This window comes from Odocoileus virginianus, unplaced genomic scaffold, assembly GCF_023699985.2.
Source record: "Odocoileus virginianus isolate 20LAN1187 ecotype Illinois unplaced genomic scaffold, Ovbor_1.2 Unplaced_Scaffold_5, whole genome shotgun sequence".
Lineage (NCBI taxonomy): Eukaryota > Metazoa > Chordata > Mammalia > Artiodactyla > Cervidae > Odocoileus > Odocoileus virginianus.
The window spans coordinates 2,735,332-2,761,844 of NW_027224267.1; the positions used below are offsets into that span (position 1 = coordinate 2,735,332).

General features: G+C 57.0%; 2 protein-coding genes across 6 annotated transcripts in view; one reads left to right on the plus strand and one right to left on the minus strand.

Moving 5' to 3' along the window:
* TMEM175 (transmembrane protein 175) lies at positions 1-18,893 on the plus strand. 4 transcript variants are annotated; one of them, XM_070462497.1, is made up of 11 exons: positions 1-358; positions 10,414-10,571; positions 10,700-10,738; positions 12,169-12,266; positions 13,180-13,231; positions 13,355-13,555; positions 13,870-13,953; positions 14,315-14,479; positions 15,951-16,029; positions 16,124-16,259; positions 17,289-18,893. In XM_070462497.1, the coding sequence occupies exons 2-11, from the start codon at positions 10,422-10,424 to the stop codon at positions 17,959-17,961; spliced, it is 1,677 nt and encodes a 558-aa protein (XP_070318598.1). In that variant the 5' UTR covers positions 1-358; positions 10,414-10,421; the 3' UTR covers positions 17,962-18,893. The 4 variants fall into 4 exon arrangements, with proteins under 4 accessions (XP_070318598.1, XP_020755111.1, XP_070318599.1 ...); XM_020899452.2 differs by having other exon boundaries at positions 2-358; positions 13,355-13,390; XM_070462498.1 differs by lacking the exons at positions 1-358; positions 10,414-10,571; positions 10,700-10,738; positions 12,169-12,266 and adding an exon at positions 12,344-12,711 and having other exon boundaries at positions 13,392-13,555.
* DGKQ (diacylglycerol kinase theta) overlaps positions 18,270-26,513 on the minus strand; it is an 11,532-nt gene continuing 3,288 nt past the window's right edge. Inside the window, exons 5-23 of one of the 2 annotated variants that reach the window (XM_020899453.2) lie at positions 26,341-26,466; positions 25,930-26,083; positions 25,783-25,854; positions 25,584-25,684; positions 25,280-25,500; positions 25,105-25,195; positions 24,951-25,005; positions 24,771-24,832; positions 24,359-24,509; positions 23,925-23,963; positions 22,983-23,098; positions 21,517-21,668; positions 21,248-21,396; positions 20,988-21,166; positions 20,709-20,809; positions 20,461-20,607; positions 20,052-20,163; positions 19,698-19,850; positions 18,270-19,474 (exon numbers count right to left, since the gene is read on the minus strand). In XM_020899453.2, the coding sequence (XP_020755112.1) occupies positions 19,373-19,474; positions 19,698-19,850; positions 20,052-20,163; positions 20,461-20,607; positions 20,709-20,809; positions 20,988-21,166; positions 21,248-21,396; positions 21,517-21,668; positions 22,983-23,098; positions 23,925-23,963; positions 24,359-24,509; positions 24,771-24,832; positions 24,951-25,005; positions 25,105-25,195; positions 25,280-25,500; positions 25,584-25,684; positions 25,783-25,854; positions 25,930-26,083; positions 26,341-26,466 (2,283 nt within the window). In that variant the 3' untranslated portion in view covers positions 18,270-19,372. Of the gene's footprint in view, positions 19,475-19,697; positions 19,851-20,051; positions 20,164-20,460; positions 20,608-20,708; positions 20,810-20,987; positions 21,167-21,247; positions 21,397-21,516; positions 21,669-22,967; positions 23,099-23,924; positions 23,964-24,358; positions 24,510-24,770; positions 24,833-24,950; positions 25,006-25,104; positions 25,196-25,279; positions 25,501-25,583; positions 25,685-25,782; positions 25,855-25,929; positions 26,084-26,340; positions 26,467-26,513 lie in introns of both variants that reach the window. The other variant, XM_070462496.1, reaches the window with a different exon arrangement.

Below are 26,513 nucleotides of genomic sequence, written 5' to 3' on the forward strand. Positions count from 1 at the left end.
CGGGTCGCGCGCCTGCGGGCCTCGGGCGGACTTCCGGGTCGCGCGCCTGCTGGTTGCGGCGGTCGCCCCTCGGAGGCTCGCCCCCGGCCTGGCGCCCAACCGTTCCTGTGTGGCCGTTTCCGCGGACGCTGGCGCTTGGGAGCTCCCGGGGAAGGGCTGCGCGGCGGGAGCAGCGGGCTGTGTGCGCGGAGCGCCGGGGCGCTGGCAATATCCGTCTTTTTGCGTTGGTTCCCACTAAAGAACTGAAAAGCTCAATTTTAGAAACCGAGATTGGTAGCTTCTGTAGAAAAAAGTCAGATCTGGCGGCACTGGACCCAGACTCCCGGGTGTCGCCCACCACCTAGAGCTGCCCCCTCAGGTAAGATAGCACCGCTCGCCTGGCCCGTGGGCCGCTTCCTGGTCCCGGAGCGAGGCCTTGGAGCCGGATTGCCAGACAGCATTGTCACCCGCCCGGAGCTTAACAAAGATGTCTCTCCAGACAGACTAGCGTGTGTTATTCTTGTAATAAAGCAGGTTAGTTCGTACAGGGCTTTACTGCTTGCCACATCCTTTTATAACACTTTTGTAAGTGTTTGCCTTAGTGACCCTGGAACATCTCGGCGAACTCCCACCCCACCCCACCCCACCCCACCGCCTTTGGGGTGACAAAACGTGCTCCGCAGTGGCATTACATGGCCAGATGGCCGGGGTCTGGATAGTTAGTGATACAGCTTGAAGTCCACACAAGTCACACGGCTTCTCCAGCCAGTGTTTGTCTGCTAAATGGAATACAAGGGTTGGGGGCTCAAGGAGTCAGGTTGTGTTTGGATGTCTCTTGCCTGGAAAATTCCGTGGACGGAGGAGCCTGGTAGGCTGCAGTCCGTGGGGTCGCTACCAGTGGGACACGACTGAGCGACTTCACTTTCCCTTTTCACTTTCCTGCATCGGAGAAGGAAATGGCAACCCACTCCAGTGTTCTTGCCTGGAGATTCTCAGGGACGGCAGAGCCTGGTGGACTGCCGTCTATGGGGTCGCACAGAGTCGGACACGACTGAAGTGACTTAGTAGCAGCAGCATATAGGTGGCAGTTGAAGAGAGCCCTGAGGGGACACGGCAGTTAGAAAGATGCAGTCCTCAGAGGCGAGGAACAGCCAAGGAAGCAGGAATAAAACTAAGAGCGTTGCGTCCCAGGGCCGCAGGAAGATGGGGGGAAGGGAGGGGGGTAATTAGAAGTGACACATGCTGCTTTAAGGAAGGGAAGAGAGTGAAAGTTGTATGTTGGACTTAGCAACAGTGAGATCTTTGGTGACCTTGCCAAGAATAACATTGTTTCATTGGCAAGCTCCCTTTAACCTAAGGGGAGGAGTATAGAAAGAAAGAGAGGGTAAGTGGAGGTAACTCAGTGCCTTGGTGTGGAGAGCGAAGAAGAGTCGGGGCAGGTGCACAATGGTCCTGTAGAAGGTGGGCGGGGATGACATCCAGAGCATAGGGAAGCATTTGCTTTGGAAAATCGCTTCTCTTCATAAAAGGAAATGGAGGAAGGTGAAGTAACTTTACATGTTTTTTGGAATTAAAGTGAAGGAATTCTCTAATGACTTCTCTTTTCCCTGTGAATAAGGAGAAGGAAACATCTACTGAAATTGAGAAGGGAGGTAAGACAGCTAAGATTGAAACAGTGCGTAAAAGATCTAAAGTAGCTTTTGTGGGAAACTTAGTGAATAACACAGGAAAGCATGATGTTGCCCAGGTTGTGTTTGAGTTCAGAGGATGTGGGTTGTGCTGGTGTGACCTACAGCCAGGCGCAGATTTCTAGATAGTGTGACTCCCTTGGGGAGGAGAGTTTATTCAGACTTTGTATTTCATGTTGATGGAGCACTTTTTTTTACTGATGCTGCTTGAGGAGCTGCAGTAGCACCATCTTGATCCAGTTCTGTGTCTCTGGACCACACTCCCTCCTGGACTCATAACCCTGTGTTCTGAGGTGGCTCACCTCACATATGGTCTAAGACTGTGTGCACAGTCTTGGTCACCAAACCTGTCCCTCTAGTAGATTTCATAACAAAGACTACAATCAGAAGTTAGATTTAATAATGATGAATGGGTAAATTCATTAGAAGATGTAACAATCCTAAACAGTTCTGTCTCTGATAATAAAACTTCAAAATACATGAAGCAAAAGCTAATAGTTCTGCAAGGAGAGAAAGACAAACCCACAGTTGTAGTTGGAAATTTCAATACTACTTTCTCAGATGATGACAGAACAAATACCCAGAAAATGACCAAGGATGTGGCAGAGTTGAGTGATACCATCAACCAACTGGACTTAATGGCCATTTGTAGGATACACATTATCAAATATATAAACAACATTTACCGCGATGTATCATGTTCTGGGCAAATATGTTCCCTGAGCACTATGGAATAAGCTGGAAATTGATAGCATGTATGTGGAAAATCATCCAAATATTTAAAAACCTATTGACTCACTTGTACATTATCCATAGATTAAAGGAGAAATCAAAAGGGAAATTAAACTTTTACACTGAATGAAAAAAATGAAAATGCAACATTTCAAAAGTTGTCTCAAATCATTCATCTTAATAAACTAGAAAAATAAGAACGAATGAAACTCTTGAGTACAAAAAGGGAAATGATAAGTATCAGAGCAGAAATAAATAAAAGACAATAGAGAAAAATCAATGAAACCAAAAGCTGATTCTTTGAGAAGATAAATAAAATGAGTAATTGCTGGCCAGGTTGAACAAGGGGAAAAAAAGATTAACAATATCATGAATGAAGGTGATGATGTCATTGCTAAAAGGGTAATCAGAGAACATGAACAACTTTCTGCCAATAAATTCAATCACTTGCACCAAGGGGACAAATTCCTTGGAAGACAGTGCTAAAACTCATTCCAGAAGAAATAGAAAAACCAATATAGCCCTATAACTATTAAAGCATTGAATTTATAGTTAAAAACTTTTCCTCAAAGAAAACTCCATACCTAGATGGCTTTCCTTGGAATTCCACCAAACTAAAGAAAAAATATTATCAATTCCATAGGGGTTCTTTAAACTGAAGGAAATGTTTGCCAGCTCATTCTATAAGGATAGCATTATTCTAATGCCAAAATTTGACACAGACAACAAAAGAAAGTTGCAGACTAGTATTCTCATAACAGAAATAAAAATTCTTATAAAACATTTTTTAGCAAACTGAATCCAATACTATATAAAAAGGATAATACAACGTTGACCAAGTGAAGTTAATCTTAGGAATGCAAAGTTGGCTTAGTGTTCAAAAATGGGTCAATGTAATTTACAGTATTACAGTGAAAAAGGAAACCAAATGGGTCATCTCAAGATTTAGGGACTTCCTTCTGGCTATGATGGTAAGGAATCTCTGCAATGCAGGAGACCCTGGTTTGATCCCTGGGTCAGGAAGATTCCCCTGGAGAAGGAAATGGCAACCCACTCCAGTATTCTTGCCTGGAGAATTCCATGGACAGAGGAGCCTGGCAAGCTCCAGTTCATGGGGTTCAACGAGTCGGACACGACTAAGCAAATAACACACACAAGACATAGAAAAAGCATTTGATGGGGACTTCCTGGTGATCCAGTGGTTAAGATTCCACACTATCACTGCAGGGGGTGCAGGTTCAATCCCACATGCCTTGTGGCCAAAAAAAATTTGTTTTTTTTAAAGAAAAAGCATTTGAAAAAATTCAGCATCCATTCCTGATTTAAAAAAAAAAAAATACTGTTGGCAAGCTAGGAATAAAGTGAAGATTTCTCAGCATGATAAGGACATCTATGAAATACCTATAGCTAACATAATGGAATGATGAAAGACTGAATTTTTTTCCCTCCAAGATCAGGAACAAGTATTCAACATTATACTAGAAATTCTAGCCAGTGTAGTGAGGCAAGAAATTAAAAGCTTCCAGGTTGGAAAGAAAGAAGTAAGATTGTTTATTTGAAGATAACATGATAGTCCATGTCAGACTTTCCTCGCCTTGGCCACGGACATTGTGGACCAGATAGTTCCTTATTAGGGTTGAGGAGTGATGTTTCCAGTGCACCACAGGGCCTTTGGCAGCACCTCTATCTCAGCCCCCTGGATACCAGTAACATACCACTTGTCACAGCCAAAAGCATCTCCAGGCATTGCAATTGTCCCTTAAGGGGAAATTGCCCTCAGTTGAGAATCACTACTCTAGGTGAAAAAATCCGTGGAAACTACAAAAAGAGCTACTAGAACTAATGGTTTTAGCAGAGTTATAGAATACAAGGTTAATAAACAAACAAACAAAAAAGTTCTATTTCCAAATAGCAACAAATACTGGAAGTTGAAACTAGAAAAAACACTATTTACAATAGTGTCAACAGACAGTAAATTTTGAAGATAATCTGTAATAGAGATGCAAGATTTATAACTAAAAACTAGGCAACTTTGCTCAGAGAACCCTTAATAAGTGGAAAGTTACACAGTATTCATTAATTTAGAAATTTCAGTATTGTTAGTACATCAAATCAATCTATACATTCAATGTCAACCCAGTTAAAATCCTATCATACGTTTTTAACTGACACATGATTTTAAAATTCATTTGGAATAGCATAGGAGCTAGAATAGCCAAAGCAAGTTTGAACAAGGACAAATTTTTATGACTCACACTATGTAACTTCAGTTCTTGTAACAGTACAGTAATCTAAATAGTGTGGTGTTGGTGTAAAGATCCATAAGTAGATCAGTGGACCCAAAAGTATAAATATGGTCAGTTGATTTTGAATAAAGGTAATTAATTGGAGAAAGGATAGTCTTTTCAACAAATGATGCTGGAAAAATCAGATATCCATATGTTTAAAAAAGACTTAATCCATACCTTGCATCATATATGGAAAGAAAAAAAACAAACATAAAACTTGTAGAAAGCCACTCGTGAGAGTTTCTATTATGACAGCAAAGAACAATCCATAAAAATGTAGATAAACAACAAAAATGAAGAATTAAAAAAATAAAAATAATTCTAAAAAAAATTTTTTAATGAAGAACAAGAGTAGATAAACAGGACTTCACCAAACTTAGGGACTTCACAATGTATGTTGCAGACGTGCTTCAGCAGGTGAATGGATGAACATAGATAAAACAGTATTATGCAGGGATAAAAGGAAATGAGCCAGAAGCCACAAAAATGACACAGAGGACCTCAGAAGCATGTCACCAGGTGAAAGGAGCCACTCTGAAAGCGCCACATACTGCTGGATTCCAGCTCCATGACGTTCTGGAAAAGGCAAGATGAGACAAGTGGAAACATGGGTGGTTGCCAGGGGCCTGGGGTAGGGAAGGGTGAGTAGAGGCAGCCCAGGGGGACCTCAGGACTGTGAAGCCCTCTCGTGTGACACTGTGACAGTGAACACAGGTGTGCACTTGTCAACACCCTTAGAGCTACAATGCAACCATGTGTCCATGTTGCCTCATCACCTGAGCCACGCTAATGTCAGACGTTAATGACGGGGAGAGTGGGACAGGGGAACTGGTGACCGAGAGTTCTCTGCACTTTCCCTTCAGTTATTCTGCAGACTCAAAACTACTTCGAAAAGCAGTCTGTTGGTCTGAATATATATGTGCATCCGTGCTCAGTTGTGTCTGACTCTTTCTGACCCTTTGGGCTGTAGCCCGCCAGTCTCCTCTGTCCACGGGATTTCCCAGGCAGGAATACTGGAGTGGGTTGCCATTTCCTTCTCCAGGGGATCTTCCTGACCCAGGGATAGAACCTGAATCTCTTATGTTTCCTGCGTTGGCAGATGGATTATTTACCATCGAGCCACCTGGGAAGCTCTAAGTAGATACATATATGTACATATACACATGCACACATATGCATGAGAGAGAATGAGAAGACAGCCCACACTGGGGGAAAATATCTGATAATGCACTTGTATATGGAATATAACATATATATATAGAAAAGTACATAAGCCCTGCACAATCTTCACAGTAATTTCCACGCTCCTGAAGGAGCAGAAGTGCTCCTTGTGACTTAGTCCTGGCTTACTTCAGGTGCACCTCCCAGTCTGAGGAAGTGGCAATCCCAGAAGTGGAATTACTGGATCCTATATTAATTCTCATGGCATCTGGTCCCATTGTTTCATAGCAGATAGATGGGGAAAAAGTGGAAACAATGACAAATTTTATTTTCTTGGGCTCCAAAATCATTGCAGACGGTGACTGCAGCCAGAACATTAAAAAATGTTCGCTCCTTGAAATAAAAGAAAGGAAATTGAAGTTGCTCAGTCATGTCCGACTCTTTGAAACCCCATGGACTGTAGCCTACCAGGCTCCTCTGTCCATGGGATTTCCCAGGCAAGAGTACTGGAGTGGGTTGCCATTTCCATTCTCCAGGGGATCTTCCTGACCCAGGGATCGAACCTGGGTCTCCTGCATTGTAGGCAGATGCTTTACTGTCTGAGCCACCAGCTGTGACAAATCTAGACAGCATATTAAAAAGCAGACAACTCACTCCAGTATTCTAGTCTGGGAAATCCCATGGACAGAGGAGCCTGGCATGATACATAAATATACATTATAAGTATTTAAAAAAAAAGCAGAGACATCACTTTACCAACAAAGGTCCGTATAGTCAAAGCTATGGTTTTTCTAGTAGTCATGTATGGATGTGAGAGTTGGACATAAAGAAGGCTGAGTGCTGAAAAATTGATGCTTTTGAACTGTGGTGCTGGAGAAGACTCTTGAGAGTTCTTGGACAGCAAGGAGATCAAACCAGTCCATCCTAGAGGAAATCAGTCCTCCATGTTCATTGGAAGGACTGAAGCTGAAGCTCCAATACTCTGGCCACCTAATACAAAGAACCAATTCACTGGAAAAGATGCTGATGTTGGGAAAGATTGATGGCGAGAAGAAAAAGGGGCGACAGAGGATGAGATGGTTGGATGGCATCACTGACTCTGTGGACGTGAGTTTGAACAAACTCAGGGAATTAGTGAAGGATGAGAGCCTGGCGTGCTACAGCTGATGAGGCTGCAGAGTCAGACACAACTTGGCAACTGAACAACATGTTAATTCTTTGTTTAAAATTTTGAGGAACCTCTGTACTATTTTCCACAGCAGCTATCCTGTTATATTCCCGCCAACAGTGCACTGGGGTTCTGTTTTCTCCATGTTCTCGCTAAAAGTTGCTGCTGTTCTTCATTTATTTGTGTGATAGCCATCCTGGGGGGGGGGGGGGGTGAATGTCTTGTGGTTTTGATTCGCTCTTCCCAATACAACCAAATGATTTTGAACATCTTTTGTTGTGTTTATTGGCCAATGGAATATCTTCTTTGGAGAAATGTCTTTTCACATCCTTTGCCTTTTTTTTGAATTGTGCTGTCTTTTTATTGCTAAGTTTTAAGAGTTCTATTTATATTTTGGATGCTAGACTCTTACCAGATACATAATATGCAAATATTCTCTCCCATTCTGTGGGTTGTCTTTTTCTCAATAGTGTCCTTTAAGCACCAAAGTCGCAATTCTGATGAGCTCCAATCTGTTTCTGCCGTCGCTTGTGCTTTTGGTGTTACATTTAAGAATTATCTGCAGAATGTGAGGCCACGTAGAATTTCTCCAATGTCTCAGCTCTTAGAGTTAGGCATTCACTTTGAGTTAATTTTTGTATGTGGCATGAGGTAATACCAAATTCATTCTTTTGTGTGTAGATATCCAGTTGTCTCAGCAATATTTGTTTAAAAGACTGTTCTTTCCCCATTGAATGACCTTGACACACTTACTGCAGGTCAGTGGAGTGTGAACATGATGATTTACCGCTGAAGCCTCAGTTCTCGTGCGTTGATCTGTATGTCTGTCTTTATGCTGGAACTGCACTGACTTGACCACCACAGCCTTGCACTGAGTTCTGAAATTGAGAAGTGTGAGTCCTCAGCTGTGTTGTTTCTCAAGATTGTCTTGGCTGCTCCTTAAATAGCCAAAGGTTCCTTACATTTCCATATGAATTTTAGGGTCAGCTTGTAAATTTCTATGTGGAAGGCAGATGGAATTTTGAGAAGGATTGCATTGCATCTGTAGGTAAATTTGGGAAGTGTTGCCATCTTAATAATAATAAGTTCTCTAATCCATGGACAGAGGATGTCTTTCCATTTATTGGGGCCTTCTTTAATCTCAACCATGTGTTATATTCATTTTTAAACTTTATTGCTGAGTATTTTTAAGACTACTATAAATTAATTGCTTTCTTGAGTGTATGCAGGGTTGGTTGTTGCTGGTGAATAGAAACACAGTTGTCTTACACATTGACCTTGTTTCCTGCAACCTTGCTGAACTCATCTATTCTAAAAGCTCCCTTGTGTGGGTTCCTTAGGGCTTTCCTGTTACAGAATTACACCGTCTGCAGAGAGAGCTGGCTCTGCCTTTTTCTGTGTGCCTTCTACTTGTTCTCCTTGCATCGTTGCCATGACTGGAAGTCCCAGCACAACATGGGGAGCAGAGGCCTTTGTCTTGCCACTGGTCTGAGGTGGGAATGGTTCTCAGGGTTTTCCCCACTGAGTGTGATGTTTGCCCTTTATCAGGTTGATGAAGTTTTCTTCCATTCCTATTTTGTCAAATAGTTTTTATCATGAAGAAGTGTTAGATTTTGTCAAATGCTTTTTCTGCATTTATTAAGATGATGGTTTTTGTCTTTTTTCTATTGATATGGTGTGTTACAGTAATTGATTTTTTAATTATAAACCAGCCTTGCGTGCCTGGAATGAATCCCACTTGGCATGATATATAATTCTTTCTGTATGTTACAGAACTTCATTTGTTAACATTTTGTTGAGAATTTCTGTGCCTATATTTGATCTTTACTGATTTTTTGAATAAAATTTAATTGAAACAACTTACACATACAGAAAGTGTAGAGAACTATGTGATGGATGTCTGTTTCCCAGAGTCAACCCTAAAGAAATGCACCACCTTCTGCCCCGTTGATCAGATGGCCGTTCCTCCCACCTTTCCCTGCTCCCGTCTCCCTCCCTTTTGTGAAGTAAAAGGATTCTGTTTAGTGCCAGCCCCGCCTGCTGACTACAGGTGAAAACTCTGGACAGAATATTAGAAGAAAACGTGCACAAAAGGCAACAGTTTGAAAGGGGGGTTGGAACTTGAAGAGTGACACATGTCTGAGTCTTCGATGATTTTCAGTCCTCCTTCTCTTCTGGCCGTGACCCCAGGCCAGCTCCAGTTGTGGGCCAGGCAGTGAGGACCGCTATAGCCCATTTTTCTGCCTGTAGGAACTATGAACGGGGCCTCAACAAGCGGGAGGCCATGAGGGAGAGGCAAAGAGCGAGAATCATCCAAATGGTCTGGAAAAGAACAAAGCTGGAGAACTCGAGCAGACATCAGGACTGATGTGAGGCTGGCATGAAGGCAGTGTGATGCCGCAAAGGACAGATGCCTCATCCCTGGACAGGATGGGTATCCCAGAGACACCCCACGAATGTGTCTGTCAGTTTGTGACCAAGGTGCCTGCAAAGGCAGCTCAGTGGAGAAGAGACAGTCTTTTAAACAAGAAGTGTTGGAATAACCAGACATCCATCTGCAGGAAAGGGAAACTTGACCGTACTTTGCATGTTATATAAAAACTCAAAATTGATCATAGGTCAAAAGTCAAACCTCAAACTTTAAAACTTCTAGAAGAAAACAGAAAATCTTTGTGATCTTGGGTTCAGCAAAGCATTGTTAGATATGACACCAGAATAATAATCCATTAAAAAAAAGTGGTAAGAGTTCATCAAAATTTAAAACTTATATTCTTCTAGGGACTTCCCTGATGGGTAGGAATCCTTGCAATGCAGGGGACGCAGTTTCAATCCCTGGTTTTGGATGATGCAGTGAAGACTCGAGGCAGTCAAATAAGTAAATATTTTAAAAAAGAAACTTACATCCTCCTGAAGATTGGTAAGAGAAGGAAAGGCAAGTCACAGATTTGGAGAAAACGCCTGCAAATTATACATCTAACAAAGGACTTCTAACCACAATGTGGAAAGAATTGTCAAAATTCAACACGAATACAAATGACCCCCCAAAAAAGTGAACTGAAGATTCTAGCAGGCACTTTACCACAAAAGGTGTACAGATAAAAAGTAGGCACGTGAGAACACTCAGCTGGTCAATAAGAAGTGCAGGTTGAATCGTGGTGAAATAGCATGTCTGTTAGCACAGCTAATACTGAAAAGTCATCAAATTTATAAAGAGCCTCCAAACCCGGAGGGGAGCAGTTGCAGCTCGCCCCCTGCTGGTGGGCATGCAAACCTGCAGCTACCCCGTAAATGGTTTGCCAGTTTCCTGTGAAGTTGACTTAGTGGAGGACCCAGCAGACCCCTCTGAGGCATCTGCCCCAGGAATACCACTCCGGCTCAGGCCCGTGCTTCTTTCCAGGCTCCATCATGTCCAGGCCCCAGACCCCAGAGCCGACCCTCGATGGGCAGGGAGACACCCCCGTGGGCTCGCCAGACGACGTGGCCGACGGGATCCAGCACTCGCATCGCATGCTCAGCTTCAGCGACGCGCTGCTATCCATCATCGCCACCGTGATGGTCCGTGGGGGCCCTGGGCCACTGAGGGGCGAAGGGGGGGCCCGGGCCGGCCCAAGTGCCGACGTGGGCACCCAGGGAGCGGTCGTTGCCCAGGGAGCATCCCTGGACCTGCGCTGTGTCTGTTGTAGATCCTGCCCGTGACCCACACAGAGATCTCCCCGGAGCAGGTACTTGGGAATGGTCTGCAGCATTGGAGTTCAGGCGGGGGCCCGGAGGCTCAGGCCACGGGCTCAAGGCTGGGCTCTGCTTGGGTGCACCTGGCTGGGGGGCTGGGGCCAGGCTGTCTGCTGCGTCTCCTCCAGAGCCTGCTAGCCCCATCCTGGCTTGTGAATGAAGGCGGTGCCCTCAGGCTGAGCCCTGAGGAGACCTGAGAAGGGCAGGGGCACCTGGTGGCTGGCATGGATGCCCCCTAGTTCTGTGCTGTGGCCCCTGGAGCGGCCCACCAAGCAGGTGCTGGGGAGCGGAGGGGCCAGCCTGGCAGACCTGGGCCCGCATGTGAGCAGAGAGGAGAGTGGGAAAGGAGGTAAGGCCGAGTTTTCATTGCTAGTCAGCTTGGAGCGTCTCCACTGGGTAGGTGAGACAGCGACACGTCCAGCCCCTGCGAGGTGGCCCTGACCCAGGAGGGGACGAGTCCCTGGGTGTGTGTGTGCTGAGTGCTGCGCTCAGCTCCTCGTGGCGTCGCCTCCAGCGCTGGTCTGTGCAGGACCAGCATGTCTGGGTCCAGCCTGGACGCTGCTGGGAATCTTGTCAGAGAGGTGGTGTCATTGCTTCTCACAGGGTTTGAACAAGACCGAGATGCAGGTTGAGCCTGATGACCTTGGCAAAGGGCCATGTGGCCTTCTCTGCTCCAGGGAGCTGCCTCCCCATGGGGTCCCACAGGGCCTGGGCACTCCTGCTGCTCTGGAACCTTCTGGGGGCTTCAGTGCCACCGCTTTCAGGACAGGGAGGCAGATGTTTGCGGGAAATGCTGAAGGTAACGGGGACCCATGGGCCTGGAGCGCCTCACCGCTGATCACCGTGGAGAAGCCCCCAGTCTGCATGCTGACCGACCCGGAAGAGCTCTGAGCCAGACTGTGGCTGGGACACTCCTTCAGGGCAGGTGCCGCGGGCTGGGGCGGGCTCCCCGTGGCTGGCAGCCGGCGCCAAGGAGAAGGCTCGTTGAGACCACAGGACCTGAGGGTCCGGAAACCGGGGCTGCTCACATGAGCTCAGAGGACCCGCAGACAGGGCGAGACATTGGATTTGCATCTGGAGTTTCTGATGACGGTGATGCGTGAGCCCTCTCCTGTGCCACCCAGCGTGCGGTCGTGGTCACACAGCCTCTCGCCAGGCCTCACACGGCCTCGGGACCACTCACCTATCAGTGCCATGACTCTCTCTGGCTGCCAGGCCTCTGGCCACCTGCCGAGGTCCTGGGAGAGGCCTGAGGCCTTTCTGCCTCCAGAGCAGGCATTCCAGGGGCCTGCATGTCAGGATGGGCCCCAGGGCCAGCCCAGACGAGGCTAAGTGTGGGTGGGGGTGGGTCCTCTAGAGGTGTGTCCCCAGGCGGGGCACCATCCCAGGCGAATGGGGTTGATGAGAGGCACTTCTGTTGCAGGAGTTTGACAAGAGTGTCCAGAGGCTCCTCGCCACCAGGATTGCTGTCTACCTGATGACTTTCCTCATCGTGACCGTGGCCTGGGCAGCCCACACGAGGTACAGCGGGCCGGGGCCTCTGCTCGGGGGGCAGCCGGCAGGGTGTGCGCCCAGCGGGCGTGGGCTCACTTGGCCCAGGGTCAGGCTGGTGGCGGGTGTGCTTGGGGCGCAGCCGCCCCTCCCCGCTCCCCACGGAGGCCTCGCCCACACCACTGCTTTCACAGGCATGTTGCCACAGCAGCACGCCCCAGGCCCGGACGATGACGGGGTGCTGGGCACGGCACTGAGGAAAAGCATCCTCAGGAGCCCAGGGGAATTGGGCCCCGGAGCTCTGCTGACAAGCCCCATGGGAGGAGGGTCCAGGAGGCCCCCGGGGTGGAGACGCTCCCCGCCACGGTGCTGGGGGCACAGGAAGGCAAGGAGCTTGCGAGGCAGTGGCACCCAGGTGGAAAGTGTCTCAGCGTCGTCCCGCACACGTGTGTTTTCAGCAAAGTGGTCATTTCTGGTGAGGACAAGTGACCCCCTTTTAAGGCTTCAAGGGATCTCTCCCGCCTCCTTGCTCACAGAAAGCGAGGAGGCCCGGGGGCTGCCGGCCCAGTCCTGCCCGGAGCCATGCAGGCCACGGGCATGACCAGTGTCTGGGGCTCATCAGCGCCCCCACCCTCTGCTGCGGGGGCTGCAGGCTGCGCTTCTGACTGAGAGATGCTCCTGGCCCCTCAGGTGCCCTGGGCCCTGACCAGGCGGAGACCTCCCTGGGGGGAGCAGGCCGCATCCTCGGGGCTCCAAGCGGGGAGAGCGCGTGGGGACTGAGACAGGCCGCAGCCTGGGCGCTCTGCCTGCTTCCTGCCTGTGCCAGTCTTCTGCCCACGTGTCTCCATCTCAGCGTGAAGCCGTCGTGTGTGTGTCTGTATCTGATGCCATCAGAGCCACATTCATTCACAGTGACTTCTGCCCTTTTCCTTGAATTGTTCAGGTTGTTCCAAGTTGTTGGGAAAATAGACGACACGCTTGCCCTGCTCAACCTGGTGAGTTTCTCCTTCGGTTCCTGGGCTGGAGCTCCACCCGCCAGGAGCCAGGGCTGGTGCTCAACCCCGGGTGTGCAGGGCTGGCCCCCAGCCACCCTCAGCTGTGCCCCACCCCCTTCCCAGGCCTGCATGATGACCATCACCTTCCTGCCGTTCACAGTGAGTCACAGGGGCTTCTGGCCCCCCTTCCACCCCGGGCCCAGCCGCCCTCCACTGACCCGAGAACATGCCCTCCTCAAAGCTCTCGGACCCATGGGCAGGTGCCCTGGACCACGTGGTTGCAGAGGTTTCCAAGAGCCGGCCGGTTCCCATCACGGGGCGCAGGTGGGGGTGGGGGTGGGGCGGAGCCCCCGACCTCCTGGCCAACCTGGGCTCATCCCTGCAGGTGACCCACCCTCTTCTCACCCAGCAGCTCCTGGATTCGGAGGGAGGGCCATGCTCTGAGCGCAGTGCGTCACAGAGGGTTGCGGTGTGGGGAGCCTTTATGAACTTGATAACCTTCAGCTTTAAAGGCTTCAAGCTTCAGCCCAAGGGCTCCTGTGGCAGAAACGCCCCCTCCCCTGACGGCTCCGCAGCGGCCCAGGCACGGCCCAGTGGACTCGCAGGGGCCCTGATGTTGTGGGTCTTTCTGGCTGCAGTTTTCCTTGATGGTGACCTTCCCCGAGGTGCCTCTGGGCATCTTCCTGTTCTGCATGTGTGTGATCGCCATCGGGGTCGTGCAGGTAGGACGCCGCGCCCTACTGTGTCTCGGGGCACAGCTGTGGCATGTGCTCGGGCCCCCGCTGAGGGGCCGTGAAGACTGTGTGCTGGGACCCCCCCGCTGAGGGGCCGTGTAGACCATAGGCTGGGACCTGTGCTGAGGGGCCGTGCAGACTGTGCCAGCCAGGGCGTGTCTGCCCCGGGCACCCGCTTAGGGCCCGAGCCCCCTCCCTGATGTGGATGGAGAATGAGATGGGCCTGGCGCCCTCAGGCTGGGCTGAGACCCCAGGCCTGCCCGAGCAGCACGAGGGCCCTGCCCCCACGCCCCAGACTTCCTGTGGCGCCCGTGCGAGGCCCACCCGCAGCCTGCAGCATCTCCCGCAGGCGCTGATCGTGCTCTATGCCTTCCACTTCCCGCACCTCCTGAGCCCCCAGATCGAGCGCTCTGCCCACCGTGGTCTCTACCGGCAGCACATCCTGGGCATCATCATGCGGGGCCCCGCACTCTGCCTGGCTGCCGCCGGCTTCTCCCTCTTCTTCTACCCCGCGGTGAGTCCAGGGCCTGCCCGGAGCTGCCACAGCACACACCAGCGGGCCTGGGATGCGTGGCTCTCTACACGTGCGTGGGGCTGTGGCCAGCTGAGAGCGGAAGTAGGGAAAAACCTTCCCGAGCCAGGAAGGACGGAAGTGGAGGAAAGGGAGGTGCAGGCACAGTGGGCTGGCCAGCACAGAGCGCAGGAAGACGGAGTGAGGGAGACGGCGGGTGCAGGCGGGGCTGCGCCTGACTCTGTCCTGGCCGAGCTGCAGCCGGAGATGCTTCGCTTACCTGGGTGGGGAGATAGCCCCACCAGCGGCGACTCAGGGCCGCCCCTGCCTTTACCTGCGCTCTGGGTGAAGCAGAGTGAACCCTTAAACCCAAATCATCACAAGAAATGTGAAGGAATGTATTTTAAACGTCTAGTAAATGTTTCAAGAGAATTCCAAATTTAAAATAAACAGGCTGGCAAGGGCTGCAGGGTCACACCCTGGAGGATGGAGCTGGGGGCTGGGGTCATGTCCAGGGCACCCCGGCTCAGGCCGCAGGTGGGGGCGGGGGGATGACGTGTCCCCTCACCGTGTGGGGGCTGCAGCTCCCGGTGGACCCCCCTCCTGCTGGTCAGGGGCCTTGGGGACCTTTGGGGCCAGGCGAGGTAACCCTGACCATGGCCTTCAGTGGGTGCTCCCCGTGGACAGGGCAGGCCAGCAGGGGTGAAGCACAGAGATGGAGGGCAGGAGGGGTTTGCAGCATCCATGCTGCAGGTGGGTCAGCCCCCCAGCTCTGGCCGGGCTCAGGCAGTGGGGGGCATTGTGTGGAGGACAGAGGGCCTGGCTGGGTGTGGAGCGAGCGGCCTGGGTGAGGAGCAGGCAGAGCGGAGGCCCCTTGGCGGGCACTGTGGGTGCCATGAGGCACCTGGGCAGGGAGGTGACTGGACCCTTGAGTGATGGCAGCAGGGGGGAGGGCGCTGGGCTGCCACAAAGAGGGGAGGGTCTTCGTGGGGCTGGGGCCCAGGTAACCCGTCCCCCATGTCCTGCCTTCCTGCAGGGGTGGTCTGGCCCCTCAACCCCTCACCCGCTTGCCTGGGGCGCCCTCCCATCACCACGTGGGACAGCCCCCTGCCCAGCCCCCCCAAAGCTCCCCAGGAGCCCTGGGCCATCCTCCCAGGCTTGCTCACCACCCCCCCCACCCCAATCCAGGGTGCCGTCCTGGGCCCACCTTGCAGTCCCCACCATGGTCACACCCTGGCCCACCGTCCCCACCTCCATCTGGACCGTCTACACCAGTGCTGACGATCAGGCCCCGGGCCTGCTCCTCCCTTGGGCTCACACCCCTCAGCCCTGGGCAGCCCCCGCCCCGCACCCAGCTCAGGTTCCCCTTGGACTGTTGTTTGACATGCATGCACACGCACACACACGCCCTGGTCCTGCCACAGCCGCGCTCCCTCGGGCCTCAGCACTCCCCTGAAGCACGCTCTCCGCACAGTCATACCTGCTGATGGCCACGGTCATCTTCCTGCCCTACGTGAGCAAGGCTGCCGGCTGGTGCAGGGCCCACCTTACGGGTAGGTGTCCTGGGGGGCTCCAGGGCTGCCACCCAGGGCCCCCCCCTGGCCCAGAGTGCTGAGGGCTCGGCCGCCCCTCCCTGGCTCACCACAGGCCCCAGAGAGCCCCCGGCTCACAGCATGGAGGTCTTCACCTTCGACCTGCACGAGCCGCTCAGCAAGGAGCGGGTGGAGGCCTTCAGTGACGGGGTCTACGCCATCGTGGCCACTCTGCTCATCCTGGACATCTGGTGAGAGCTGGGGGCCGCCCTCGCAAGGGGCTCCCACCCGAGGGCCCCGGGCAGGGCCCGCCCCCCCAGGGCGGAGGGCGGGGGGCGGAGGGCGGAGGGCAGGCGGCCCCCAGCTCCCTGTGCCCCGCTCTGCTGCTTGGCCAGGCAGCCTCTGCGTCTGTCAGAGTTCCAGCCTCAGCTATCGTATCTTCATTTCTAAGTGTTTTATCTACTCCTTTTTCAAATCTTCCATCCTTTTTAAAGCCTTTTTTTGTTCCTTGGCCATATTTCAGTACATTCATGTTTTGTTAACATTTAAACACTCTGATTTTATGTTCTGTATCTGATCATGTAAAGTCTTGATGCCCCTAAGCTTCTCTGAGTAGCTTTTTCTTACTGTGACTTGAGAACTTTTAAAAATTAGGAGCAAATGCCCATGGGCACAAATCTCTGAGGCCCAGAGGTTCTGCCCTGAGCCAGAGCCCTGCCTCCTCGTCCCTGCTGGGTGGCAGTGAGGGGTGACTGCGGCTAGGCACCCCATGGGTCATGGCTCCTTCCTCCCACCAGAGGCACAGCCCGAGGACCCAGGTGGGGGTCCCCGGGAGACCCCAGGCTCTGTCTCCTGCTCCCACCCACACCAGCATGCATGCGGCCGCCGGGTTTGTCCAGGCTGTGGCTGTTGTCCACGACCTCCCCTGTGTGCCTGAGACTCTCCTTACAGTCAAGTTCAGCCTGGGCAAAGCCCCTCAGGCCTGCGGGGCCACTCCCCATGGAAGGGTCACTGCAGGGGGTGAAGCTCTCACAGCACTATCCGTGGGTGCCAGAGGGGCTGCAAGCCTGGGGCCTGGCAGGCAGGGCTGCGGTCAGCCTAGACAACAAAGGCTGCAGCTGAACTTGAACTTCAAGTGAACAGCCCTGCGTGTGTCAACACAGATCCGCAAAAGTCCGCACGTGCTGTTCATTCATCTAAAGTTCGTGTGTGCGGGGGCAGCCGTGCTGACCGGATGCCAGAGGCGGGGCCCCCACAGATTGGTGTGTTTCTCCCCTCAGCGAGGACAATGTCCCGGACGCCAAGGATGTGAAGGAGAAGTTCCAGGGCAGCCTGGTGACCGCGCTGGGCGAGTCAGGGCCGCACTTCCTGGCCTACTTCGGCTCCTTCGCCACGGTGGGCCTGCTCTGGTTCGCCCACCACTCACTGTTCCTGCACATCCGCAGGGCCACGCAGCCCATGGGACTGCTCAACACGCTCTCGCTGGCCTTTGTGGGCGGCCTGCCCCTGGCCTACCAGCAGACGTCAGCCTTCGCACAGCAGCCCCGCGATGAGCTGGAGAGCGTGCGCGTCAGCTGTGCCATCATCTTCCTGGCCAGCATCTTCCAGTTCGCCATCTGGACCACGGCACTGCTGCGGGAGGGGGAGACACTGCAACCCTCTGCACGCTTTGGGGGCCGCGAGCACGCATTCATGTTTGCCAAGCTCGCCCTGTACCCCTGCGCCAGCCTGCTGGCCTTTGCCTGCACCTGCGTGCTGAGCAGCTTCAGCACGGCCATCTTCCACGCCATGCAGATCGCGGTGCCCTTCACCTTCCTGCTGCTCCGGCTGCTGGTGCGCCTGGCACTGGCCAGCCTGCGGGCCCTGCGGGGGCTGGTGGGGCCCGTGCTTGCCCAGCCGGCGCCTGGGGCTGCGGACGAGGCCCAGTCCCCACTGCTCCCTGCCCCCTGCTAGTGCCGCCCTGCCCCGTCTCCGGGGCCTTGTGAAGATTCATGTTCTGCCTCAGACCCTCAGATTACTTCCACTTTGCAGAGAAGAGTCTCATGGCAGCTTTACTGTGTTGCTTGTGCCCGTTGTCTGCTCAAGCCAGCAGAGACGAGCCCCGGAGGGCTGGCAGGAGGTGGGGGCCCTGGGGCAGTGGGCCCAGCCCGGGCCCAGCCCCTCCCTGGACTCAGGCCACACCCCAGTGCAGAGGCCCCAGCAGGCTGCCAGAACACCCACCCACCCCCCGCGACGCCCCAAGCACAGTGACGCAGGAGACGGACAGCAGAAGGGCCGGAAGCCCAGACTCTATTTGTCCAAGATATAAATTACGGTCACCTTCGGGGGTAGGTTACACACGAGGAAGGGGCGCAGCGCTCACACACACTCTCAGACTCGCTTACACGCAGAGGACTCGTCCACCCGAACCGCAGTGACAGACAGTTCCCACCAACCGGTGCAGCTGCAGGGCAAAAGCTGATTCCGCCCCCAGGAACGCAGGCCCGAGGGATGCACACCGGGCACTGGAGGCCCGTGGCCCTCGTGCTGCCCACGTCTGGGTAGCTTTGGCACGAGCTGGGCGGGGCCGTGTCTGAGGTCGAGGCCAGTGTCAGGGCGAGGCCGCCACCCAGGGTGAGGGCCTGGCAGCCAGCCAGTGCCAAGGCATAGGGACCAAACAGTCAAGAGAGGGGCCTCCGGACCCTCCTTCACGCCTGGACAGGGCTCTGGGCTGGCTGGACTCCAGGGCTCTGAGTGACCCGCCTGGCAGCCCATCTGCGTCCCCCATCTCCACGTGGAGAAGCACAGAGACACATCTGCTCAGTGGACACGGAACCCACGTGGTAACTGCTGACACGCGGAGGGGCGGAGCACTTTCCCCAGCCAATTAAACCTCTCCTGCTGCACACTCGCCTCACATCCTTGGGAGTCCTGGCCGGGCCAGCTCCTGCTGCCTCCTGGGTACCACACACCTCCTGGGGGGCCAGGCCCACCTGGCTTCCCCGGGGCCTGCCTCTCCCAGCCCAGTCACCCCAGGGTCCCCGCAGAGCTCAGACTGGGCCAGCCAGACACTGTCCGGCCCGGGAAGCTAGTGGCTGGGGTGTCCCATGACTGCACTGGGCACCCCCAAGGTCAGAGAGCCAGCTGCCCTGTAGGGGTGCCTCGGGGTACTGCTGAGGTCTGGTGCTGCCCGGCTCAGGGGCCCAGAGGTGGCAGAGGGGCCCCGGGGGAAGTGTGTGTCCTCCAGGACAGCGGCCTGGGCCCCAGGGAGCCCCACACCACCCACCTAGCAGTCTCCGCCTGGCACGGGGAAGAGACGGGAAGGCCAGAGGCCAGGGCTATGAGCACATCTGTCCGCTGCTGAGTGCTGCTCCAGGATGTGCCTCTACTTGGGGTCCCCCTCGGGGGCCGGGGCCCCGTCGGCTCGTGCATCCTTAGGGGGCCCCCCCTTCCTGGGCTTCTGCTTGGCCTTCCTGAGCATGTGGACCTGTCCCAGGACACACAAGAGCTGTCACAACTCAGGCCACCTGGCCACAGGTCCCAGAGCAGCCGCCACCATCTCAGCCCATTTCACGGAAGGGGACAGGGTGGCGGTTAACTAAAGGCTGGCCGCCTCATCCAGCCCATGGCCTCTCAGAGTCAGAGAAGAACTAGCCATGGCTAGACTGCCCACCAGCCGCAAGCCCCCTTCCCACCCCACCCTGACGTACCTTAGGGCCCGCAGCCGAGATGATCAGGTGCCCAGGAGCCTGGACCCAGGGTTCACCATCCACCTGCACGGGTGTGGCCTTGAGAAGGGTGACGCGGAAGTAGGACCCCTGGGCAATGCGGATGCCTGAGCGCAGCCCACTCTGGACCTGGCCCTGGTGGGAGGGGGGCCAGGCTCAGCAGGCCACAGGCGGCACCGAGGGCCTGGTCTCCAGTCCCCACACTCCCCATGTGCACACCCCGGGCCCGTGTCTCCAGTCCCCACACTCATCATGTGCACACCCCAGGCCCCTGTCTCGTCCCCATGCTCCCCGTGTGCACACCCCGGGCCCCCGTCTCCCCACCCCCATGCTCACCATGTGCACAACGCCCGTCACCCCCACCACCTCCAGCAGCCCGTCGTCCATGCGCGGCTTCTCGAACCTCGAGTCACTGTCGGAGCCCCACAGGTCGGCCCCTGAGCCCCAGCTGCACAGGAGGGAGGGGCACAGAGGTCAGAGGAAGGTTGGACAGGAGGGCGGGGGCCAGAGCCCTGGAGACCCGTGCGTGGGGGCATGCAGGTCAGATGCATCCCCGGCCCCGTCCTCAGTGGGCATTTCTCGGGGAAGCAAGGTCAGGGAGACTTAGCATCGGGCGGGGGTAGGAGCCCCTCACCCTACGTGAGGCCCCGCAGGGCTGGACAGGAGGGCAGGGGCTGCAGCCCTGTGTGTGGGGTCACGCAGGTCAGAAGGAGGCTGGGCAGGAGGGCACGGGCCGCGTGGGCACCTGGGGATGTTGATGAAGATGAGCCCCTCGATGCTGGGCAGCTCCACCTCCTGCTGCTCCACCTGCAGCCGGAGGGCCCTGTGCAGGCCGCGGGAGTGGCTGATCTTCTGCAGCCCGACCCGCACGTACACGCCCTTGTTGTGGAACCTGGTGGGGGACTCCGCGTCATGAGGGGCCCCAGACCCCGGTCACGGCTGGTGAGCCCCCAGGAAGTTCCGGGCAGCCCCGCCCCACCCGTGCACCCTGACCTGCTCGTGAACTTGCCGGGCTCCTCCTCCCGCGCTTGGTGGAAGTCCAGGCTCAGCTCTGCGTCGATGCCGATCCCACAGTAGTTACTCATCTGTACGATCTGAGGACAAGACGTGTCTCCCTTGGCCCCTGTCGACCCCCAGAGGCTCCCCGCCTCCCATGAGGCCAGCATACATGGCCCTGCTCTCAGCTGCCCATCCGCCTGGGAACAGTACTCGTGGCGACGCCGGGGCGTGGGCACCACTGGGCACCACGCCCTTGCCCGGGCACGCCGGTACCTTGGGGGGCTCTGCCTCTGCCTCGCTGTCCTCCTCGCCAGCAGCCTTGTGAGCATCCAGCAGGATGGTCCAGCGGTCCACAAGCACGGCGTCCGCCTCGTCCACTGACAGCAGCACGGAGAATGGGTCCTCCCCGCTGTAGCCCGCCCCCCAGCGGAGGACCCGGCCCAGGTCGTTCCCTGGGAACCAGCAAGACAGGCTGCCTCCACACCCGGCCTGCCACGCCGGGCCCCCACCCCCGCCGGGCCGGCCCGCCCCACCTGTGCCCAGGGGCAGGATGGCTACAGCAGGCTCCGGGCAGGCCAGGCGGTGCCTCATGTCCTCCAGGGCGGTGAGCACCCAGCCCACCGTGCCGTCCCCGCCGCACACCAGTACCCGGAAGCAGGGTACCTGGGAGAACACGTGGAACCTGGGCAGGGAGACAGGGCATGTCCTGCCACCATGGCCAGACAAGACGGACCAGGCCACCCCGGGGCAGGAGGGCGCCCTCGTTGGTCCCGCCACGCCCCGCCCCTCCAGGCATGCTCACCCGGGCAGTGGCCCCCCGTTGGTCAGTTCGAAGACCTGGTGGGGGTTGAGCAGCTTCCGGAAACTGCAGAGCAGGTCGCGGCCCTTGAGCCCTCCACTCCTGGGGTTCACAAACACGAGCAGGGGGCGGCAGTCTGGGGCCAGCTTCGTGTGCTGACAGATGCGGGCTGCGTCAGGGGGTGCGGGACGGCCCCCGGGGGAAGCAGGGCCTCCCCCGACCCTACGCCGATCTGGGGCTGGCCTTCCTTGGGAGGGAGGCCACGCAGCCACCCCACCTCACCACTGGCCTCTTAGACCACCCCCCGCGGTACCACAGACCACAGACCAACGGGCAGGGAAGGTACCCGGAGCCCTGAACCGATGGCCACGGCGCCCCTGCCACGACGTGTCTTTAGGCCCCACCCCCGCCTGGTGCACGGGCCTATGAGTCCAGGCCAGAAGCCCACTGGGACCCGCCCGGCAGTCAGGAGGGGCACCCTGGCGCAAAGGGCCGCCCCATGCCTCACCCCAGCAATGGGTGAAGGCCCTCCCCACACATAGCAGAAACGGCATTTGAGAGAGCAGGGGTACCAAGCTGGTGGGGGGGGGGGCTGGGGCCTTACACGGTGGGGTTGGGGGGCTGAGGTCCCCCCTGGTGGGGGTGGGGGGCTGGGGTCTCTACACCGTGGGGGGGGGGGCTGGAGTCCCCGCCATGGGGGCCGCTGGGTGACGAGGGACAGACAGGCAGACACCATGGGCAGTGGTGGCACACGGCTCGGCTGTGGCTCAAGGCTGTGGGCACGCAGAGGGCGCGTGTGGGCCCTCAGGCAGGGCGGCCTGCGGGCAGCACTCACCTGCTCGCTGGGGCAGGCAGCTGCCAGGGGAGAGGGCTGGCAAGACCCACCTGTCTCTGGCCAGAGGGCGGGCGGAGGGCCTGGGCCCACGATCACCACGCCCTTGTCTGGACGGTTGGCCAGGGCAGCAGAGACCACAAGGGGTGGCCCCCCCAGTCACAGCCTGAACTTTCTGCTGTAATTCCACCTGACCTGAGCTAGGTCAGGGGCCACAGACACCCTTGGTGATGGTGGGGGGGGGGGGCGTCCCTGGAAGCCAGCAGGGCTAAGGACCAGAGGTGGACCAGGGCACAGAGCACAGGGCAGGGTCCGGGGCCCTGTGGGGACTTTGAGACAGCCTGGGGAGTCGGGGAGCATCATGTACTGAGGAGGCCCATGCTGCGAGCAAGGTCCAGGGCCTCCCAGGCAGGGCGAGTGGGGCCAGGGCCCATGACCCCACGGGGGCTGCCCGCGCAGTCACACACACGTGACAGGCTGACAATGTGTGCCCTGCAGGGCCTGCTGAGGTCAGACCTCGGCCCATCCTGAGGAGCGAGCTGGCCTTGCAGCAGACATTTGGACTTTGCTCCAACGGCCCAAGATAAAGACAAACCAGTGGGAGCCTCAGCCCCAGGCCCACCTTAGCGCCACTCACCAGCACCTCCGGGAGCACCAGGGCCATCAGCGGCCGGCCACGCACAGCCGTGTCCCTGACCAGCATGTACAGCCGCTCGGCCTCCGCGAAGCAGGCCACGTCCAGCACCACAGCACCTGTGGCAGGTGGGCGGTGAGCTTGGGTGCCTGTGCGAAGGTCCCGACCCCCACAGTGTCTTGGGCCAGGGCCCCAGCTGTGGGGGAATGACCCCAGTTCTGGCCACGCCCGCTTTGGGCCAGCCTGTCCCAAGGTGTGCATGACTCCTTGCCTGGGGGAGGCCTTCAAGGACAGCGAGGCCCAGAGATGGGAGATGCTTGATGGGCAGAGCAAGGCTACTGGAGGTGGTGGGACAGACAGGCCCCAGGGCCCACGAGAGCCATGGGGGGTGCTGGGAGCTGCTGTCGGCCCCCAGAGGGGAACACGGGCCCCATGACACTGTCCTCCCACTGCTGCTAAGTCACTTCAGTCATGTCCGACTCTGTGCGACCCCATCCCTGGGATTCTCCAGGCAAGAACACTGGAGTGGGTTGCCATTTCCTTCTCCAATGCATAAAAGTGAAAAGTGAAAGTGAAGTCACTCAGTCATGTCTGACTCTTCGCGACCCCATGGACTGCAGCCCACCAGGCTCCTCTGTCCATGGGATTTTCCAGGCAAGAGTACTGGAGTGGGGTGCCATTGCCTTCTCCAGTCCTCCTGCTGGGGAGATCTAAAGCTGCCCGGGATAAACTCTGGAACCCGCGAGCAGCACAGGCTGTGGTGAGAATGTTCTCTGCACCTCAGTCACATTTTAGCAAAAGCATCACAGCTGGGAGCCGGGAAACAAACACCAAGGTTTCCCCTACCCCGGGCCCCCAATGAGGTGAAGCCAGAGGGCGGGGCTGCCCCACCTGCTCTGGAGGTGACCTTTGACCAAACCTGACCAGGGTCTGCGGGTGGCTCACCTTGGGCGGAGTAGACATGGCTCACAGTCACCACAGCAGCTGCAAAGATGGGGGGACTGTGATCAGATGCCAGAGACCTGCCCCCAGGGCCTGTGGCCACCCAGCCTCCCAGACCAGAAAGAAGCTCACACCCCCGAAAAGGGAAGCTCACTCTCCCAGAAGTGTCCCCTACTTCAGGCACTGGGCAGCCCCAGGGCCCAGATCAGGAGGCCCAGAAACTCTCCAGAGGAGGTAACAGGCCCTGGGCCTCAGACATGAGGACAGAGGTCCTCTTGTCAGGACCCAGTCTGGCATGTGACTGGGAGGAGGGGGGAGCAGGAGGGCCCCACCTTGGCACTGCAGCCCCCAGACCCCCCCTTAGGACTCCTGGTCTGCACCCCCCACCAGGCCAGGCACCCCGCCAGCCCAGGGAGTGACAGTCCAGGCAGGTGTACCTTTGCTGGCGACAGCCTCATCCAACAAACTGCGGTACTCCTGGGGGGACAGGCCCGGCGGCAGACCACCCACAAACAGAGAGACGCGCGGGGCCAGCGCCCTGCTCTCAGCCACGTAGAACCGTGTCTGGCTCATCTGCCGCAAGGACATCTGCAGGGAGGGGACACTGAGCAGAGCCCCGGGGACACCCCCCACCCGCTCTGTCCACAGGGGGCCAAAGGGAAGACGTCCCAGGCCAAGCGCCCCCAGAATAAGAAAGGACAGCAGAGGAGGGACACACGGAGACCTCAGGGGGAGGCACTGCAGGCCAATGTGGCCTTGGTGTCCTCAGGGCAGACTCCCTGTCTACAAGGGACAGGCTGTGCCCAAAGGCCAGCGGCTCCCCGGGGGCAAATGGCCGCATCCACTGACCTGCCGGATCTCACGAAGCCGGTCAAGCAAGGGTTCCTCGTCTGCCAGCACCGTGCGCTGGACTGTGGGGTTGAGAGACACCGCCGTGAGCCCCAGACACCACGACCACCTCCATGACCAGGTGTCCCGGAGCCCCTGGGCAGACGCGGTCAGGGCACGGGCTACAGGCTGCCCCCTCACCTTGTCTGCTGCCCATGAGCACCTCCACAAGCTGGAAACCCTCGACCCCCTCAGCCTGTGGGGGTACAGTTCAGGGTATCAAGTCTGGACGGGACCCCACCACCCTAAGACTTTGGCAGGGCGGGTACACGGGCGGGGCGGGGTGGGCACACACCTGGCGTCCGAGCAGCGGGAGGACCTCCAGCACCACGCTGCGGGCAGTGCTCTGCGGGGTCACACGGATGGAGACGTAGGCCACACCCACCCTGCAGGGGACAGGCTCAGGAGCTGGGGAGGCACGGTCCGCGCTCCTCCCCGCCCCCCACAGCCCTGCTGGGACCTGGTCTCACTTGAGCCAGGCCGGGTAGATCTTCAGGATCTCCTGGGTGCGGGGCAGAGCGCGGAGGACCCAGGCCTGACAAGTTGCTCTGCCGCCCTCCTCCTCAGCGGACCCAGCGCTCCAGACCTTTCCCGCTGCCACGGTGTCTCCAAGCTGCGCAGGAGTGGGGAGCGCCTGCAGCTGGAAGCCCTCAGGGTCCTCGGGGATGTAGTAAGCCCGCAGAGCCGCCTCCTGTGAGAAGGGGGCAAAGGTGGGGCCTGCCAGGGCCAGGTCCGTGGGTCCCCGCAGCCCCCCATGGCCGGGCTCCCTCTTACCAGCACCTCCTGGCTCCGGGCCAGGTGCGGGACCGTGACTGTACGAAAGTGGTTTCGCTGCATCGCGTCACTGCCATCAAAGATCTTCAGAGTCTGCTTGCCTGGGCCGCAGGGGAGCGCGTGCAAGTCCGTGGAGTGAGAGACGGTCGAGGGAGCGGGGTCCGGGGTGTGGGAGCGGGCACAGCGAAGGGGCACTTACCGGACTCAGGCGCCCCCACCTCTCGGCCCGGGCCGGCGGGGACGCTGCCATCGGCGCTGTCCTCCCCGTCCCCTGTGAGAGGGTCACAGACGGCCTTAGTCAGGGCCCGGCCCAGCGCCGGCCACCCCTCCCCGTCACCCGGCTCACCCGGCTCCGGCGCCGCGATCTCAGGGATTCGAAAGCAGTGCATCTTGCTGAAGTTTCGGGACAGGAGGCGCACGCAGGCGGGGGGCAGGACCAGGGTGCGTAGGCGCCCGAAAGTGCACTCGGGGGCGAGCGCCGCGGAGCAGACCGAGTGGGCCTGAGGGGAGCGGGTGCGGCTCGAGCGCGGGGCTCCGGCGCAGAAGGCCAGGAGGACCCACACCGAGCACCCCCAACCAGAGACCTGAGTCTCCCCTCTACCCCCAAAGGCCGGGAGGTGGCGCGATCCAGACGAGCTGTGCCCAAGACCCAGGACTCCATCCGGCGGCACCGCCGAGGCCCCCCGCGCGCGCCAGCCCCAGCCGAAGGCAGCCGAGGCCCCGCCCCGCGCGCAGAGGCCCCGCCCAGCGCGCCCACCTGGACGCTGCACCACTCGCAGCGCACGCCGGCCGGCACGTCCGAGGAGCCGCACGTCTTCCGACAGAGCTCGCAGCGAGCGCCCGACGGCAAGGTCCCCTCCCGCCAGTGGTGGAGGTGTGCGTCCTGCGGAGAGTGCCGTCAGCGGCTCGTCCGGCCGCCCGCTCCCCGGC